The sequence below is a fragment of the Tinamus guttatus genome, unplaced genomic scaffold (assembly GCF_059628265.1).
Source record: "Tinamus guttatus ecotype Peru unplaced genomic scaffold, ASM5962826v1 Tinamus_guttatus_pri_ptg000052l, whole genome shotgun sequence".
Taxonomy (NCBI): domain Eukaryota; kingdom Metazoa; phylum Chordata; class Aves; order Tinamiformes; family Tinamidae; genus Tinamus; species Tinamus guttatus.
Genome location: NW_028288586.1, coordinates 9,034,420 through 9,052,328, shown reverse-complemented (window position 1 = coordinate 9,052,328; position 17,909 = coordinate 9,034,420). Strand labels below are relative to the sequence as shown.

Sequence of the window (17,909 nt, the reverse complement as noted above, 5' to 3'; positions counted from 1 at the left end):
AGTGTCACTCAGTCTTTACTGGAAAAAGGTTGAAAATAATCTAAAGTCAAAACTTGATTTTCCATAAGCTTCACGTACCTGAAGACTGTTTCCTATCCACCAGTAGAAGACTGTCAAATTAGGATTCTTTGGCAATATGATGGCTGTCAGGTTCACCTCCTGGTTTTTGCCAATGACTGGAAGCACTTCCAAACTTAAAGCCTGTAATGGAGCTGAAAAAAGTTCCCAGTATTTCACTGAACAAGAGCCCATCAATTTACCAATGCCTGTTTCACCAAATGCTGCATAGCAACCTGCAAAAAGACCTCAGTAAATCCTAAACTTATTTCTCCCTCCTTCTCTACATCTGTGTGGAAAGGTACATTTGGAAGGACTGCATTGCAATCAATTTTTTTAAAAAAACAAATAAATAAAAACAAAAAACCACAAACAAAATCCTAATGTGCCAGATTAATGTACTTTTACAACATACTTTTTTCGGTGTGCAAGTCCAGTTCTAGAGACCAAAATCAAATATATTGCAGTTAGAAAGGCGAAAAGACAATCTCAGCTTTTTCATTTAAACAATGAAAGATCAAGTGAACAGAAATCTAACAGACCTCTCAAAGTTCTATGGGAAAAGCAGAAAAGTGAAAAAGAAAAATATTGTTTATTTTCATTATAAAAATATCAAAATAAAAAAAAATATTTAAAAGAAATTCATCAGTAAAACCTTCTTATGTTGTTCCTAATGTTGTACATGTATTTTGTTTCACAGCACAGAAATACTATGGAAAGAAAATTGCTGTTTCAGAGTTTTCTCTCATATGTTTTTCACAATGTCCAAAGATGAAGGATTTACAATATTATAAAGTGATAACTAGAATTTCCTAGGTTGCAGGTTCTATTCAGGCTACGAAAGTACTGTACTATCCAAAATTCATTCATTACATAGAATGAATACCAACCAATTAAAATTTGTTCTAAGTATCTTTTAACTTATTCAAAGGCCTTTCATCTCAATTTAAAATTAAAGGTACTTACATTGGCCCAGGGCCTTTATCTTACTCTCTTTCATTAACTAAATGATTGCCCATTCACTCTGACTAGGAGATTAGACCTCTGAGAGCAGATAGCCCGAATTCTAAACCCAACCCCTTTTTTCCACTTCACTTCAACCAGACTGTTTGCTGCTTCACTGGAACATAAAATATCCTATTTTTATTCTGCTTCCTCTCTGTCTACATGAAAGTGAATTCAAGAAATACTGTGCAGATTTACTTATACCTTCTTTATGAAATTGAATTAAAACACTCTCTTAAAACACTTAAAACACCAGCAATAGCTGGTGTCTTGTGAAAAATTCAAAAATTGTAGGAATTTCATAAAATTTGCTATGCTTCAAAAAAGGTTTCTTTCTTTCTGATAATACAAGAACCACAGAAGAAATCCAAATCATGCCTGATTTTGTAGTTTGCCATTCCTATACATTAAAGATCTAACAATAATTATTGTGACTCCATTTGCCTCAGTTGCACAATTCCATAATGCCGAATAGCACCCTTGGATATATATTTAGGAATGAAATTAATTTATGTGATTTCTGTTTTACCAAGCTATAATTTCAGTACATTTTTTCAAAGCTTCCTGATTCTCTATATCAATTTCTACAACCCCAGCATTTCACACTCCTGCACTGCAGAGATCAGAGTCTCAATCCCACACACAAAAAAATGTACACCCACTCATTCTTCCTTTAAAAAAAATAATCTGGGTTATCTACTTATACTTATACTACCAAACTTGCTCTAGTTTCTTTTGCAGATTATTAGCAAGTTGTAGATCTTGTGCTGTAGACTTTGAGCTTTGCATCAGGAACTGCAATTTGGATCACAATCTAAAATTTATTTAATTGTTCTTCAATATAGGACATTCCATACTGATAGAACTTGACAGGAGCCAAGAAAAATGCCTTCCTCATTTTTCCCTCATAAAATGTATGGAAAAAGTGAAAACTTAAAAATTTACGGACAATTTCGCTTTCAGGACATTCCGTAGGGGGAAAAAAACCAAAACAACTAGAAACAATTCTTCTATGGACTGCTGAAATATCAGCTTAATTAGTGACAGTTAACTTCCTCCAATATTGCAATTTATTTAGAAAACCTAGCTGTGTAAATCAGATACCAAATATCTATTCAATCTATATCACATGTAATATCCAAGAGCAAGTTTGAGATGTGCTCAGAAATTAACCAACAGATCTGCTTTTGGTAGTCCGTCCTGCCTGAATATTTCAGTTCCACAGCCCTTTAAGAATGTAGTCATTTTATTCTTGCTTGAAAAATACCCCAGGCTCTGCAATTTGTAAATCCACTGAATAAAGCACAATTGGCATCTTTTATTTTTACTGTTTATCCAGATGTAGGCCAAATCAGAAGCACATTTTGAGAAAGCAATTGTTCAGCTTTCCATCAGGGCTTGTTACTGCTTGCCATTCTCTGAACAACGAGAGGAAATTATCCCTGGAGAATGTCACACAGAGTTTTTGCTGTTCATTGCTTGTACAGATCTACCACCTACTTCTGTACTTAATTTTCCTCTCAGCACCTAGAAGCTCCTAAGAAGTAAAAGAAAAGTCTTAAGTAAATTCTCTAACTCTGGAGCTGTAAAATGGTATTACTAGATTTAGAAAACAAAACACAACACAACAAACAACAAAAATGTAAAGCAAGCGAGCCAGGCAATTAGTTTCGGATCCTTTCAGTTTTGCCATTAGCATTAATGGATTGGTCTCCATCTGGCTAATCAAGGCAGAACTAGAAAACACGCTGGATTGAGGGGCACTCAGCAGTAAAATATAGAAATACCAGCACTTACTAGATAGGTAGCATAAAATACACAGATTTATGCACACAGAAAAGTGATTTCCGCACTTTTGTTTTGTTTTTGACAAATCTGAAAAAAGGCAAAGCCATAAATGTCTTGCATCTTGAAGGAAGAGGAAAACCCAGTTTGAGCGTCTTAATTTCAATCATGAGATGACTGGGATACATTAAGCTTTTGCTGATGCATGATATTTCCAGTTTTGTGCAGTTCTTTTAAATCCACTTGATGGTTTTTATTTGGGTCTTAATTAAGAAGGGAAGGGTAGAATTCTTTGTAAAGTAATACTGCCTGCCAGCATACAGTTAAATTCAAATAACACATTAAAACTTCGTGAGAATAAAGCTTACAATCTAAAACTAGATTCAAATACTAGTAACTTGGGTTTTAAAAATGCTGTAATTTGGATCCTTCCACCAATACATACTTTTAGAAAATCCTGCAAGAGCATGCAAGAAAATCATTCAAAAGCATGGGCAGATACATTTTTCAGTATTTGTTCACTTGCTTCACACACTGCATGTAGCCTGAAGTGCTATGTTTTACCTGCTAAGATTACCAATAGGGTCTTCAGTCAGGACAAGTGTCAACCATGAGATTTTAATTGAGCTGTGTGTCCTACTTAAAGCTATTCAAAGACTAATAGACCACTCTCCCAAATCTGAAGAAAACTAACTCTGACCTCCTCATACATTTAGGTTCATAAGCCTCTGCATTAATAACATACAGCAGTATGTGACTGTAGGAGATTATTGAAAAAAAGAAAAAATATTTTTTATTAATTGTGACTAGCAATTTTTTTGCCTCATAATTGTCATAAACTTTTTATGAAGCTATAAAATCAAGGAAACTAAAGAGCTGACTTACAATTAACTTGGACAAACATTACGGCCTCATCATGCCCAGCAACATTCTCAGCCTTAACCGAGACACGATAAATCCCGGGGTTCTCGTAACGGTGACGAATTGGTTCTCCAGTCATTGTAAGATTCACATATATTGCCTTAAATCCATCTCCAAGATCTACCTGGTATTTGGTATTCAATATATCGCCCTAGAAGGAGAATATAATAACAATGTTTTAATTGACTAGAACTTAAATATACAGAATACATTTCCATAATTTCTTGAATTACAGCAGTATTTCCAGCACCATCCAGATGTTTTAACTCAATTGCAGTTGTTGCAGTAAAACCATGAAACCCATTACAAAGATTTTAGAGCAACAGATGTCGCCCGCATTAATAGACACAGTATTAATCATCCTCAGTAAGGCACTGTCCTAAAATAAAACAGCCTACATTATTAACAAGGCTGTAAGAATTCCACAACACAGAAATCACCTTTGCCTCATGTGTCCGGGCATTAACCAGCATAATGGTGTAAAGCAACCCCAAGTTCTAGGGTTATGCTCACACCATTGCCAACAACTGAGTATTGGTGTTTAGCAAATTATCACTCATCAGTGCCCTGTGTTAACTGATCAACTCTGAATTTCTAACCCATGAAAATATAAAGTAGAATTAATTGGTTTAGACCATCTTCACAGGACCTTGTAATTACAGCCTCTGTGTGTCGACTCTATGGCCTTTACAACCCAAGCTAGTATGCTTGCACTGCATTATACACAACTACCAGCACATTTAGAACTAATATGTTCTATTGCAAAATTAGATACATGCTTAACGAAGCAGAGAACTGATCTGACTTTGGGAAAGAATTTAAAAATCCAATCAAGTTCTATTCTTCAAGCATCTCAAGTGCTTTATAATTCATCGTACCTTTAAATGACACTCTCTTCCAAAAGTCGGATCTAGAAAGCTTCAGTGACTGATATTGCCATCAGAGGCACCATCACTCATATTCTTACAGTGTGGCTGCTATGGAGTAGTCAGGCCTGTGCTGTGTGAATTGACTACATCCATGGAGCTAAAGGAAAATTCACCTCAGCTGCCAAAAGCAATGTTTTCTTAATACCACGGCTCTGGCGGCAGCACTGGCTTAGCATGTTACCCTTCTTCCTCTGCTGTCTGTAATACATTCCTGCTCTTCTTGCTGCTGTGCATTGTCATCACAGTTGTACAACTGAAACAGGTTGTGGGGCCAGACTTTGTAGAAAATCCTCTATATTGTAAAAACAGTGTTGGAGTGACAATCCTCATTGCCTCCAGGAAAGGAACTTACATATCCAAACTCTTGTCAGGTGACTTGAATGGCAACCAGACTAGAGAAAGATTGCAATCCATCAAAGTATTGAGAAACCACTTCGCTTCCACATGAAATAGGTTTAGATCAGAACTTCATCCCCAAAGGCAGCACTGATGTAAAATCAAAGTAGGCAATAAAGCCTGCAACTTTCAAACTCTTCTCTCACACAAGGGAGGAATCCTTGTTTGGAGTTGTTCTTCGCCTTTTATTATTTTGCAGTTTCATTGATTTTCTTCCATATGAAAGAATGCTTGTAACTTAGGAGAATACTCATAATAAGAAATCTGTACAGCTATCAAATATCTGAACCTCATATTTTAACATAAACAAAGGACTTTGAAAGGACCCTCACTGTGAGTTTTTTTTTTTAATATAATCTTTCTTTTGACAACAGATAGGTAGAATTTAGCGTATGAGACAATATATTATTACTTGAAATATATACTACTAGATAAGAGATGTCTTTTTCCCAGCAATGTGACTGCAAGCACAATGTCTTTAGATGACATTAGCTTACAAATCGTTCTTATATGCTGTTTCTTATGCCAACAAGTGTTACTTGCATATTTTCTCCAAGTGAGAGAGGAACAATACGAACAGTATGGAAAGGCAGTAGGCACAAGTTTCTCTTTATGTTTTGTTCCAACTTCTTTCCTAACGTAAAGATTCTCATCTTTACATTGCAGTGCAGTGTTCAAAACTTTTTGAACCAGTCTCCCTGACCTGACAGATAATAAAAGACTTACATAGGAAAAATGCAGCTAAATCTAACAGGAATTGGAATTTCACTCCAATCTCACTGGAAATAGTTATTTTCATTTGTTATTCATACGTCCAGCTATTCCTAGCTTCAGCTATATGGGAAAAAAATATTATTTTTTCTGAAGTCACAAAGAACAACCCAAAAGGAATGGACACCTGTTTTCTTTAAGCTTTGATGCCTGGCATTTCTGCACCTAGTACCATGCATTCATATAAATTCATAATTTAATACTGGTCGTCAGACAGATATAGGAGCATGTGTTGGTTCATCTTAGTGAACCTGCTTCTTAAACTCCCTAATTGTTATGAATCTTCATGAGACTGCTATCCATATACAGTAAATCTTAATTCTCAGCACATTTGAGTATAAATATTGATTCTTAGCCATAGGGGGCAGCAAACTGTTACATTTCCTGTAAGTCTTTATCCAGTCCTATGTACTGAGCGAAGATATCACCAGAAATGCAAGCAAGGGATTCCCTTTTAGACTCCAGTCTTTTGAAGATTTTTTTTTAAATAGTTATAAATGTTTTACATATTGCCACGGAAATTCATGAAAACTTCAGAATCTATACAATAGGGAGTAAAAAGTCCAGCTGCTGATCAAAATCATTAATTCCAAATTACACTCGAATGCTCTACACTTACAGCAAACATTTCAAACCTAATTAAGAGAAGGAAGTGTTGCTTGCCACACAACTGTCAGTGCGCTGCAAGCACTTGGATCCAGAACCTGCTACGTGTTAAGTAGTACTGTGTTCTGCACATAGCCCCATTTTATTGTTTTTATTACAGAAATAAATCCCAACTCTCTCATATATATCACACGAGCTTGCCAAAATGTGTGAACTTACTTCAAGCTCTTGCAAATCAGTGGGGTCAGCCAGGCTGGACAATTGCCTATTGCCTGAGCACCACAGTTTGAACCTCGTATCTAAGAGGCAAGCATTACCAGGGCAGGTAACACATCTGACAGCTGCACACTGCCTTTTGGTCAGGACCTAGGGTGTTGTCTCTTTCAATAAACAGAAAAAAAACATATGTCTTTGGCTATACAACATACTACATAATACATGTTCTTATGCTGTGTTAATTGTCTGTTTCTGTAAAGTTTTGCCTGATTCATTTTGGAAAGGCAGATTTTTAAAAAGCGCTTAAATCACAATATGAAGTGCATTTCTATATATTTCTTCTCTGATATAACAGGTGAAATTTTTGGTCCAAGAAGACTTTGGCACTTCAGCTTATTTTGAACTGTGCTTTGGTACTTCAGTTTCTTTGAACTGGGGATATGCAAGAAGCTAATGTCTCTAGGGAGCAATGACTGGACATGCAGCAGAGGAGACAAATCCGACCTTGTGGACAGAACTCCAGGCTTCACTGAGTTCACTGGATCATCAGAACAGAATAGAAATTTCAGTACTTACAGACTCATTCATCTTTCTTTCAAGCACTAATTAATCTCATACATCAGCAAAGCAAAGAGGAGAGAAATCGGAGTCTGTAATGAACCCTAAACACAGTGAGGAAACTTTCATAGAGCCTTTATTACTACCTGCTCCTGTCTGACAATGAAGGTGATGTCTTCCCCAGGCTTAACAGCCAGGCTTTCCCCTCTGATGCTGATCTGGAGTCCTTTGGGAGCAATCAATGGACACATATGTTGTGCTAAGTTCTGCTGCAGGTCCACACCACCTTCACACACATTAGAAACAACTTTTCTGTACCTGCAAAAACAGTAAGCGGCGAGCACAGTGAATTGGAGATGAGCAGAAGAATGCTTCCAGAGGCACTCAATACTAGTGTGACATGAATAATACTTGGGTTCATCAACAGACAAGATTGTGGACAACTGAGAACACCTCACAGTGCAAAAACTTCTATGGACGTTGTCTCTGCTAAGCCAAATCTGTTGAAGCAAGGGAGCTTGGAGCATGATGAGGATTTCCCTTACATGCTTTGGAATGCTCAGTCCTTCCAAATTTAAAAACATGCCTGATCATCTCACCAGGAACTAGTTATTCCATCATCCTCTCTGCCATACCCTTTATTTTTGAACACTCTGTACTACACCCAGAGGTCTTGGCTCCTGGATTTTGCTGACTTGGACCTTAATCTTACCCTATTCTAATTTTGCATTAAATGTGGTTGCTCAAATCCCAAGGATCAGGAAAAATCAGACCAAGCAACTTCTGCATTTCCCCATAACTACTTACTTTGCTACTCTCAAATCTATGCATTTCTTACAATATTTGAAGCATTTATTTTATATAACTGTCTAAAAGAGCAGAAAGTCTCACATTTTTCAAACGATAATAATGAAACACTTGGAAGTATTTACAGATCACTTTCACTCAGGTATATTATTTTTAAGTATCCTTTTGAAATCTGAGACAGATTTTACTTTTCTGAATTCACACTTTGTATATCATAGCTGTCAGTCACAATCCAAAAGGTATCATTTTCCTTTGTAAGGCAAAAATACCCATAGACCATGGTTCTACTGCCAGATTTGACATTTCATCATGTGTTTCTCATCTCCAGAACTGACAGAGACGAAGTTATGATAAGCCAGAATAGATGCCAGCTGCAAGTTATTCTCAGCACTGATGTCAGACTACGCTGTAGTGTATATTCTATGCACTATTGTCCATGGTTCTCTAAAGCTTTCCTTTGATTCCGAGCATCCCATATGGTTAGCAAAATAATCTTTTCTTTATAGAATACTTCTTTTTTTCTCTTTTTCCTTATGGAAGTAAGAGACAGTTGGAAGTTCTCTTAGATGTTACTTATCTCTCACTCTAATTCATTGGATTCATATTGGAATTTGGTCTAAAACAAAGCAAGGTACTAAAATAAAAGGTTTTGAATGGTCATTACTATCTGAAATCTGGGAACAAGAACATTATCCCTCTCTTCAAATAGGTTAGTTTTTGAACCTTTGTGAATATGTAAAGTAATATTTCTATCTTTCATTGTTTCTGCACATGATCTAAATCACACTCAGAACTGCTTACACATTTACTAATTTTTTAGTAAAACTTATTAATTTCACTAAATTTACTAATTTACTAATTTCCTCCACTCTGGAGATCCCTGCAAGACGGAACATAAAATCACCTTACCCAGTGCTGCTTGTATACGCCTGTCCTAGCACACAGTCTTCAGGAGGTGCCTCTGGGTTAAACCAGAAGTCAGCAAAACATTTGCTAGAGTCTGATTTCAGAGCTGCAGAGCGCTCAAACCCATAATCACTGAAAAAAAAAATCAAGACTGAGTATGTTACTATCCATGCTTTGTTAGGGAATCTAATTTAGTGTGGATAAGACTACTTCTTTAAGAATAAAGGAGGTTTTGTAAAATTATCTGCTACCAGCTGGACATACAACTTGATGAAGCCAGTTACGTTCTAAGGGGTAATTTCAACGGGAACTGGATACACCTGCAGGCAAACTAGTTGTAATTATTTTTTCAGTTCTGCACCATTAACTCTCTTGTTAGCTTAGATTTTTAAAAGGTCTCTCTTGCCACACAAACTAATACACATCATCTTCTTTTGCTCCATTTGCAAATAGAAAGGGTTTGTTTGTTCTATAAATCCAGCCCAGTGGTCATTTTTCAATTCTTAATCAATACAGAAAAACATCAGGATGTGTTCAGTTAGGTGAAAAAAAAAATTAAATGCAATGTTTTTCAGAAAAGCAAATACAAGTACACCTCCATATTCAAATCAATTGCACTGTTTTTTCATTGTTTGTAGGCTGCTTTGTGCAGAGGGAAGGGCAAAAGGAGAGAAACGCAAACATCTCAGAGTAACATTTTATGACTGATAAATCTAAAAGCCCACAGACTCACCATAAAAAGTCAGAGTTCGCACATTCACAAACTCTGGATGTGAGAGCTGACGTGAAACTCCTCCCTTTGATGCACCATGATGAAATCTTCCTCTTCCGAAAGCTTCTTTGTTGACCCATGATGCAACGATCACCCTGAACATCAAAGCACCAGATTTATTGCATGCCATAACCTACACCGAACAGACACGTTCTTATGCTGTCACGAGAAAGGCTGGTTTTGCTGCCAAGACTGTAAACTTTTACTGTGTCTCTAGTTTATCATCAATACAGAGCAATCTATAGCAAGTGGTCTTCGACAGACAACACTAAGAATGTAATCACAGAATTTGGATCTTGCAATAGGCTGTAGGAAAACAGACACATCAAAGCAGGAAAAACATATTTCCAGAATTCTCCCAGATGAGCCTGCTCTTCTCAAGACAGTTAGAATTTCCCTTGTGACCCATGGCATACATTCTCCTTTTGACTGAGTGAAGCATATGTGCTACAGCCTTCTCCCTTTCCCCACCTCATCACTCTCTGTAAGCTGAATTTGCCTGTAAGGCTCTCACATCCACTCTTGTCTGCTAACGAAAACATGGCAAAGTTGTAGAATACGCTCACCTATGGAATTATTTCTCAGTGAAATATTTATCGGAACAAATTCAAAGATGTGCATGGAAATTCAAGTGCAATTAAACCCACGTTTCATGTGTGTACAACCCAGGCACAACTGTACAACTGGCTGTTTAAATACTCAAGACTTGCTTCAGACGGCTGAAGTTCTATCTAAATCACCAGGAGTTGGATAGCTAGTCAAGAGGAAACACCAGGAACACAGGTGCAGACACAGTTCAGACTGAACCTAACACTCCACTGCTAACTGAGAAGCTGCAAGGACTTTATCAAAGTCATTTCAGCAGTTTCTAATTTCTGAAAGACACTTCAGTGCCAGTATCTCAAAATACTTTTATTGTTTAGGTGCTGATCTGCATAACATTCTTAGTGAATACACTTCACTCCCAAATGGAAAGCATAAAATTAGGCATGGGAACTAGCAAATGAGAGTTGGGGAGCTGGAACAATACTGAATAGCATGCAAAAAAGAAACCTGCAGAGAGAGAGAACAAATGTACTGGAAGAATTGTAAACATAATAATCACAATGATTATGAACAAATATGACATATCACGCTTAATGTAAATAACTCACATTGGGCTCTTTAAATAATGCACTGTAAAGAGACTATAGCTGCTCAAAATTGAATTTGGACGGAGTGCCAGCACAGGCTTAATGCATTACTGCAAAACGGTATTGCCCAGAACAACTGGACTCCACTACATGATTGTCCACTGAGATTATAAATTACCTCTGGAATGGGTCCTACTCATGGAAATTTCAATATGAGTACAGTATGCAGTCAGGGAGTTGGCAGAACATACAATGGCTCGTTCAGATTGCTTCAATCCATAGTACAGATTTTAATTTATGGTATATGCTTGATAATCCAGCAAGACCACCTATTATTTTGGCAGACCACCAAATACACTTGAGTCTTTCCAAGGCTACAGTTCACACTAATAAAGGGAACACAAAATGTTTGGCCATTTTAAACTGTTCTGAAATCAGCAAATACCAGCCTAAGGAGATGAAAGCCAGGGAGGTGGCAGCCCAGTTTTATTAGAAAACATTTTCTTAGCAGACAATTCTACATAAATCTGAAAGTTCCTCAGATATGATGGCCTTTTAATACAAGATTGTGAATACCTGTAGATTTGTGAGGTCCCAAGATTCATAGTCATCATCAGTGCACTCCCTGGGGAAGGATGGTCTGAAGTCTACCTTCACCAGCTCCCAGTCGGAACGGTAACTAATATGTCCAAAGACTCTAAATAGAAGATCGAGAGTAAGATCTTACAAGAAAGAAATATCATACATTTGAGATTTCAAGTTTTCAGCTTTCTCTCCTGATTTCCATTGGCAATTCCTTACGAAATGTCCCTGGGATCTGTTCTTCTACATTTTTTTTAATATATAATGTGCCTACTTAGAAAACATTTATTAGTTGTCCATGGAACTCTATAGTGAAAAGATACAGCTCAGAGATTGGATATTTTTCCCCCCAGCAAACCATTAAATTCCTAGATAGAAATATGATACTTTTTCCAATTGGGAATCAAGCACTTTTGTCTATCATCTTCGTATACGAGATGCATAGAAATATCAGATTTTGATGAGAGGTCATATAAAAGAGCAAGACCTAGGGATCCTAGATTCAATTTCCAGGTCTGTCATTCATTTCTATGATTATGGCCTAACACCTTCAACTTTCTGTGACTTGCCTTTCACAGCCTTCAAATGCCAATATCGCTATTGATCAAACCCATAGAATCATGAAATTGTATTTATTTTCAAGGAATACTGTAAATGTACACACTGTTCTGGAGAACTCTGACTCTCCTCTTCTCTCCCTGCAAATTCCTTAAACTCCTTGCTTTAAAAATCAGGCTTCGCTTTCAAAGCAGCCAATAGTTTCAAAGTCAGATTTATTTCCAAAACAAAATGGGTAAGTATGACATCCACCAACAAATTAGAATGGATAAACTCTGCTTGTGCAAAAGACAAATATATTTGTGGTTTGCATTAGAATGCTCAGATTTATGTGACTTATTTGCCAAAGAATTTAAGGTTGATCCGAAAGCCAGCAATTTCTGGGTAGCTCATACTGAACAGAGTTCATATTCCGAGAATTCTCCAAACTAATTCACTAATTTTCCTCTGTTCAAATCCAGACACAGCAAGAATGGCACGGATTTACAAAAAGTACTCTGTGCATACAGTCCCTTCTTCACTTGTCCTGAATACCAGGTTTAAAGAAGAACTTGGGTAGAGCAGAAGTGAGGATATAGTGGATTCTCTGCAAAATACAGAGTAAAAACATTTCACTAAGACTGTCCCAGTTGAAGGACATGGAAATCCTAAATCTGCCACAGAGGTAGAGAACATTGTAGAGAATGTGGAATAGTAATTTCCCCTTTTCCTTTCTACTGTCTCTGCTACTCAACCATAGTAAAGATGTAGATACTGTCTATAGATGGTTGCCCATATACACTTTATAACAACTGAACAATTCATGCTTACAGGAAACTTCACCATCCCAAGTGCACTTAATCAAACAGAAATATGAATTTCTTCATTTTGCATTTTTTACTCTTTTCTAAGAAAGACGTTGAGATTAGGACTTAGATGACCTACCTTCTTTCTTTTAAAATCTACCCTTGGTTCAGTGGTAGAAACGAAATACAAAAGTCTAAAAACTGTAGCTCAGCTGTATGAACACACAGGTGTGGGGTCCCACTTTCCCCAGTTGCAGGAGTGCCTTTGCATTGACAACCACAGGATTGGTTCCTTTTTCTGGTTCAGTTATATCCTAAGAGTGGCTGTCACCATATGCTCCTATTCACATGTAGTTACATACGCTATAAAGCGACTACTTAGGTGGTCTCACGCTTTTTTACACAATGCCTACTTCAATATGATCTGTTTTGCTGACAGGTATGAAGTGTCTTTTGCAGAGTAAATACCTGTTCCTTACTTTTTCCCTTGAAATAAAGGAAGGCAGACTTCACTATGTGCTTATGCAGCTTCTTTACAGACCACAAAACATTTAAAACTATTCGCATGTCTTTTATTAAATAACCTACCAACAAACATCTTTAAGTGCAAGGAGCCAAGCTGTGTCAAAGCCTCACTCCTGAGAAGGCTACTTTCTACAGAACAAATGAATTGTTTTTCATCCATACTAGATATCTCAGGCAGGTTAGTCAGGAAGAGAGAGGGAAGGAGATGGTTTGAGGATATTAGTTCTTTGTTGGTACCAGTCAGCACAGAATGCATCTTCCAGTGACAGGAAAGAATCAACAGTTTCAGATAATTCCTCCCTTTCCTTTTTAGATCAAAAATTAATCCATTTATATTTTAACACTGTATTAGCATCAACTTAACAATAGCCAGAGTACAGCTATGGTCAGGGGAAAAAAATGTGCACAAGCACATCTGGCCAAGCTTCCAGACTGCAGGACAACTCTAAGCAGAAGTCTACAACGAATAGGGAGTCCTTCTGCTAGTTCAGCTTTCATGTAATTAACACACAATTTGCATATGGAGGACTGGTCTGGGCTCTGCAGGAAAGGACTTTCTGTCGTAGGGTGAGATCCTTCCATTTAACTTTCGGTTACAGCATTCCAAAAATGTTTTAGTGTAACACAAGTACTTATTTTAACATCAGTACAATGATGGTAAAAATAAATTTTTAATGCAAACACACACTCGGCCAATAAAAGTTGAGAAACATTTAGAGAAGTTGCATGAGTTCGGGGCTGCAGAGAATCATGAAATTCTTCTGAAAGTGTAAAAAAAAAAAAATCTCTGAACTATTAATAATCATCTTTGAGACCTCATGGAGGATTAAAGTGATTCCAGAGGACTTGGTAGGCAAATAATCTGCCTAAATACAAGGCAACAAAAAGGAGAAGACCAGGAATTAGAGAGTTCACTTTGATGCCCCCAAAGATACCAAATGCCCCAGCTATCCACTTATAGGCATCTTGGAAATAATTAAGATAATAAACAGCCACTACAGATTTGTACTACTGATATAATTCTCCTCTTTAACAGGAAAACTAGCCTTGTGGATAGAAGGATAGGAATAAATGAGGCACATTTTGACCTTTCTTAAACCTGCTAGGCAGCTACAGCTGATACTGTCTTAAATGGAAACTGTATGATTGGTCCACAGTCAAAGTTCTAAAATAATTATTATGCTGCCAAAGAACAGACATACAAAACTTTTGTGAATAACAGAAGGAAATTATTGGAATTCAAATTACACTGACTGATGGAAGAAAAGGTTCCTTTTCCAAAGGGAAAGGTTAAGGAATTATGGTGAATTGTATCAAGAATGCAGTGTTGCTACAAAAGAAGAAAAACTAATTCTAGGTTGTATTCAGAACTGTCAGATATAAGACATGGAGGTAATTATTTGGATAAACTTGGCAGTGGTGGAGCCTCTGAAAGAATACAGTGTCTAATTTCGGATGTTACATGCATATTTACAGACTCATTGAAAATGGACTAGAGGAGGGGCAAGAATGACTCATAAACTGTTTAGAATATGTAACCAAGAAAGAAAAATTGAAAGAACTGGGTTTTCATGTGGAAAAGATAGAGCACAGAAGTAAACCAAAATGTCTTCAATGCGTCTTACTATAAATTGAAATGTCTTCAGAGACCTGAAGTAATGGCATAAAAGGAGAAGGACAAAAATCAAGCTTCAAAGATGCAGCTAGAGAATTCTGAAATAATAATGTAATGACCTACTGAGGCTGTCTGTTCTCCCTTACTGGAGAGAGGAAATACAGAAACATCTGGATGACAGCTATGGATTTGGTAATATTTTAAGATATCTCCAGCTGAAAGTCCAGTAATTTTATTCAACAATAATACAGAAATTGCTGCAGAAGTTTTGGAAATTCTACTATAAAAATATGGAAGCCACAAGTAATATATATGTGAATACAGCAAAGGCACTGGTTTTACTCCCCTCACTGGATTAACTATAAGCCTCTCGGTGGACTTTCAGCAACAGAAATAGCATTTCTGTCTGGCAGTCCAGTCTCTTGTTGACAAAATACTAATTTCTATTATGGCTTTACTAATTCTACATACCTATGGCCATATTTTGATAGAACACAGGAACTATACCAGTGATCCAACCATTCTCTAAGTTAAAAAAATATCATGAAATTTGATAAACAGTGGCTCACTGACACAGCCACGAAAACACTATGTAAAATGCAACCACACAACTTTGGGATTCCTGGAACAAATCGTCAAAGGAATCAAGTATCTTACAAACATCTAGCTTAACAAACTGTTTGAAAACCTGCCCTCATAATTATTAATGTTGTTGCTGCAACAACAGTTGTAGCCTTACTGAGGTCAGGAATTGGCGACACATCAGAACATCCCGTTCTAATGTATAGCCAAATAACTACTGTTCCAAAATACGAAAGTTGTTTTCCAAAAAGGATTCAATGGTTAAACCAAACATATGAACCCCAATAGAGCACTGCATGGTGGCAATCATAGTCTGATTGCTCATATGAACAATATTTCCGTCCAATAACATCATGAATGGGAAAAAAAAGGAATGGGGTAGCGAGTGTAACTGGTAATTATAAGATATATATCAAGATGCTAGCAATTCATTAACTAGCACAATATTCTTCTTGATTAATTATAGTTCATTAGAAAGCCATCAGATCAACTCTATTTTAACTATGAAAGTTAATAGTTTTTGAATAAATAGTTTTTGAAAGAAATTCCAATGACTTTAGAATTTTTTGCAAGAATTTGAAATCGCTAATTTTAACTTCATCATTTCAGTTGCCATAACAACTTTGTACATTTGTTCCTGCCTCGTTTATGAGCATTCATTCATTTATACACCATTTTTTGATTGCATCATTTGAAAGCCAAGATAGTTTAATGCAACTTTTACGCAAACTCATTTGAACTATTTGCTGGAGGAATTCTAGTTATTTCTGTCCCTGATAAGGTTCATAATCAGGTCATTAATTTAACATAAATCATATGCAACGATAATGTCTTCAAGGAAATTCATGTTTCTATTCAATACAGGCTCTTATTTCACATGAACAGTAAAAAATGCGTCGCTTTCTGTGCCATTTGCAAACCACGAACTGAAGCTATGATGGTGATGATCCTGGAGTCTCTAAAAAATGTATGAAATAAAGATTCTGCTTTGAAACCTTCATCCAGAAGAAGATGCATTTTAGCTATAGCATCTCATGTCATGGCTGTAATTCATATAAATCAGCATATTCCTCAAGCAAGTTTTTGTAGCCTTACGTTGGTTTACCTGTTAGCTGTTAGCCATATTTTATCACTCTGACCACAGAAAATGGCTTTGAGCCTCCTGTCTGACCTACCCACAGGATACTCAAAGCAACAGAGCTGACCCTAAGACAGCTTTACATCACTGGTGAATATCTGAGAACGCTCCAAGACCTTGGAGCTGAGGAAGTGGCCCTGCTGTACCGCACCATGCTAATCAGGAAAACAGCACATGGAATGTATTCCGATGGTTAACATGGCAACTTAAATTATGCAACTTTGGCACTTTTACTGAAGGACAGAGATGTGTAACTTCTTAGTAGCACAGCCACTTTTGTCTGAAATCAAACTGCTTTTTTCATTCTAGACAAGTTTTTAATCTCCCAGTCTCCCAAATGCTGCACTGGTATTTGCTCTCCTCTATGAACAAGATGTTCTGAAACTACCTAAACAAGATGCCCAAATATGAATAAAAAGGTATGTACCTAGCATTCTCTGTGGAGCTAAACCTCAAAACCCAGTAACATGCTTGTGACCAAGCTCAGAAAGGAAAATAGACTCTCAGAGCTGACAGGTAACCATTTAAGCAAATCTCTGACTCCTGAAAAGTCTTTAGCCAAATGGAAGAAGTCACAGAATCACACTGAAAGTGGTATTTGGTTTTTCTTCCTTAAGACATGGCTTCTTTTTCTACAATTTATCATATTAGAAGGAATTACAACTACAAGTAAATACACTGCGCTGTGAAATAACCTTATTTATTTTTATAAAACAAGTGCAAATTCAGATACTTATTCCTTCTTGAAGTTAGATTTCAGAAGAAACTCACATTAAAATAGCAGCAATATCCTCAGCTGTCTGTTTTGTAAAGAATTTTTGTTTGTCAATTTACGGTGAGCTCCAAGAGCTGACAGTCCTTTGCTTCTTTTATATCTTTACTACAAATGATGACAATATAACTGAAAAAGCAAATAAATGTGACCGTCTTTGTTGTTTCTCATACTATTTGTATTATTATCATGCCTTGAACATACAGCAAGACACACAGCCTCCCATGCTAGGGACAGTAGAGAAATGATCATGCTGAAGGAGTAATTGGGTTAGGCAGTTGTACTGGAAGGAAGCACCTTATCTCCTGTGTAAATAATGCCAACGGGCAATGTTCCACATAACTTACAGAAGAGGTGAAATTATTACAGAAATTTTTCCAAGGGAGTACAAGTTAGAAGAGTGGGTTAGCCATTACTACAAATACAATGTTACTTTAAGTCTACCATTTTCCAAAGAGAAACAGCCAGAGGAATCTTTACAGATATGATT

At 36.7% G+C, this 17,909-nt stretch overlaps 1 protein-coding gene across 1 annotated transcript in view; it reads right to left on the bottom strand.

Moving 5' to 3' along the window:
* SORCS2 (sortilin related VPS10 domain containing receptor 2) overlaps positions 1-17,909 on the bottom strand; it is a 493,766-nt gene that overhangs the window by 23,517 nt on the left and 452,340 nt on the right. The window contains 6 exon segments of the mRNA XM_088539999.1: positions 79-212; positions 3,733-3,919; positions 7,391-7,562; positions 8,961-9,089; positions 9,691-9,824; positions 11,439-11,559. Coding sequence (XP_088396125.1) covers positions 79-212; positions 3,733-3,919; positions 7,391-7,562; positions 8,961-9,089; positions 9,691-9,824; positions 11,439-11,559 — 877 coding nt within the window.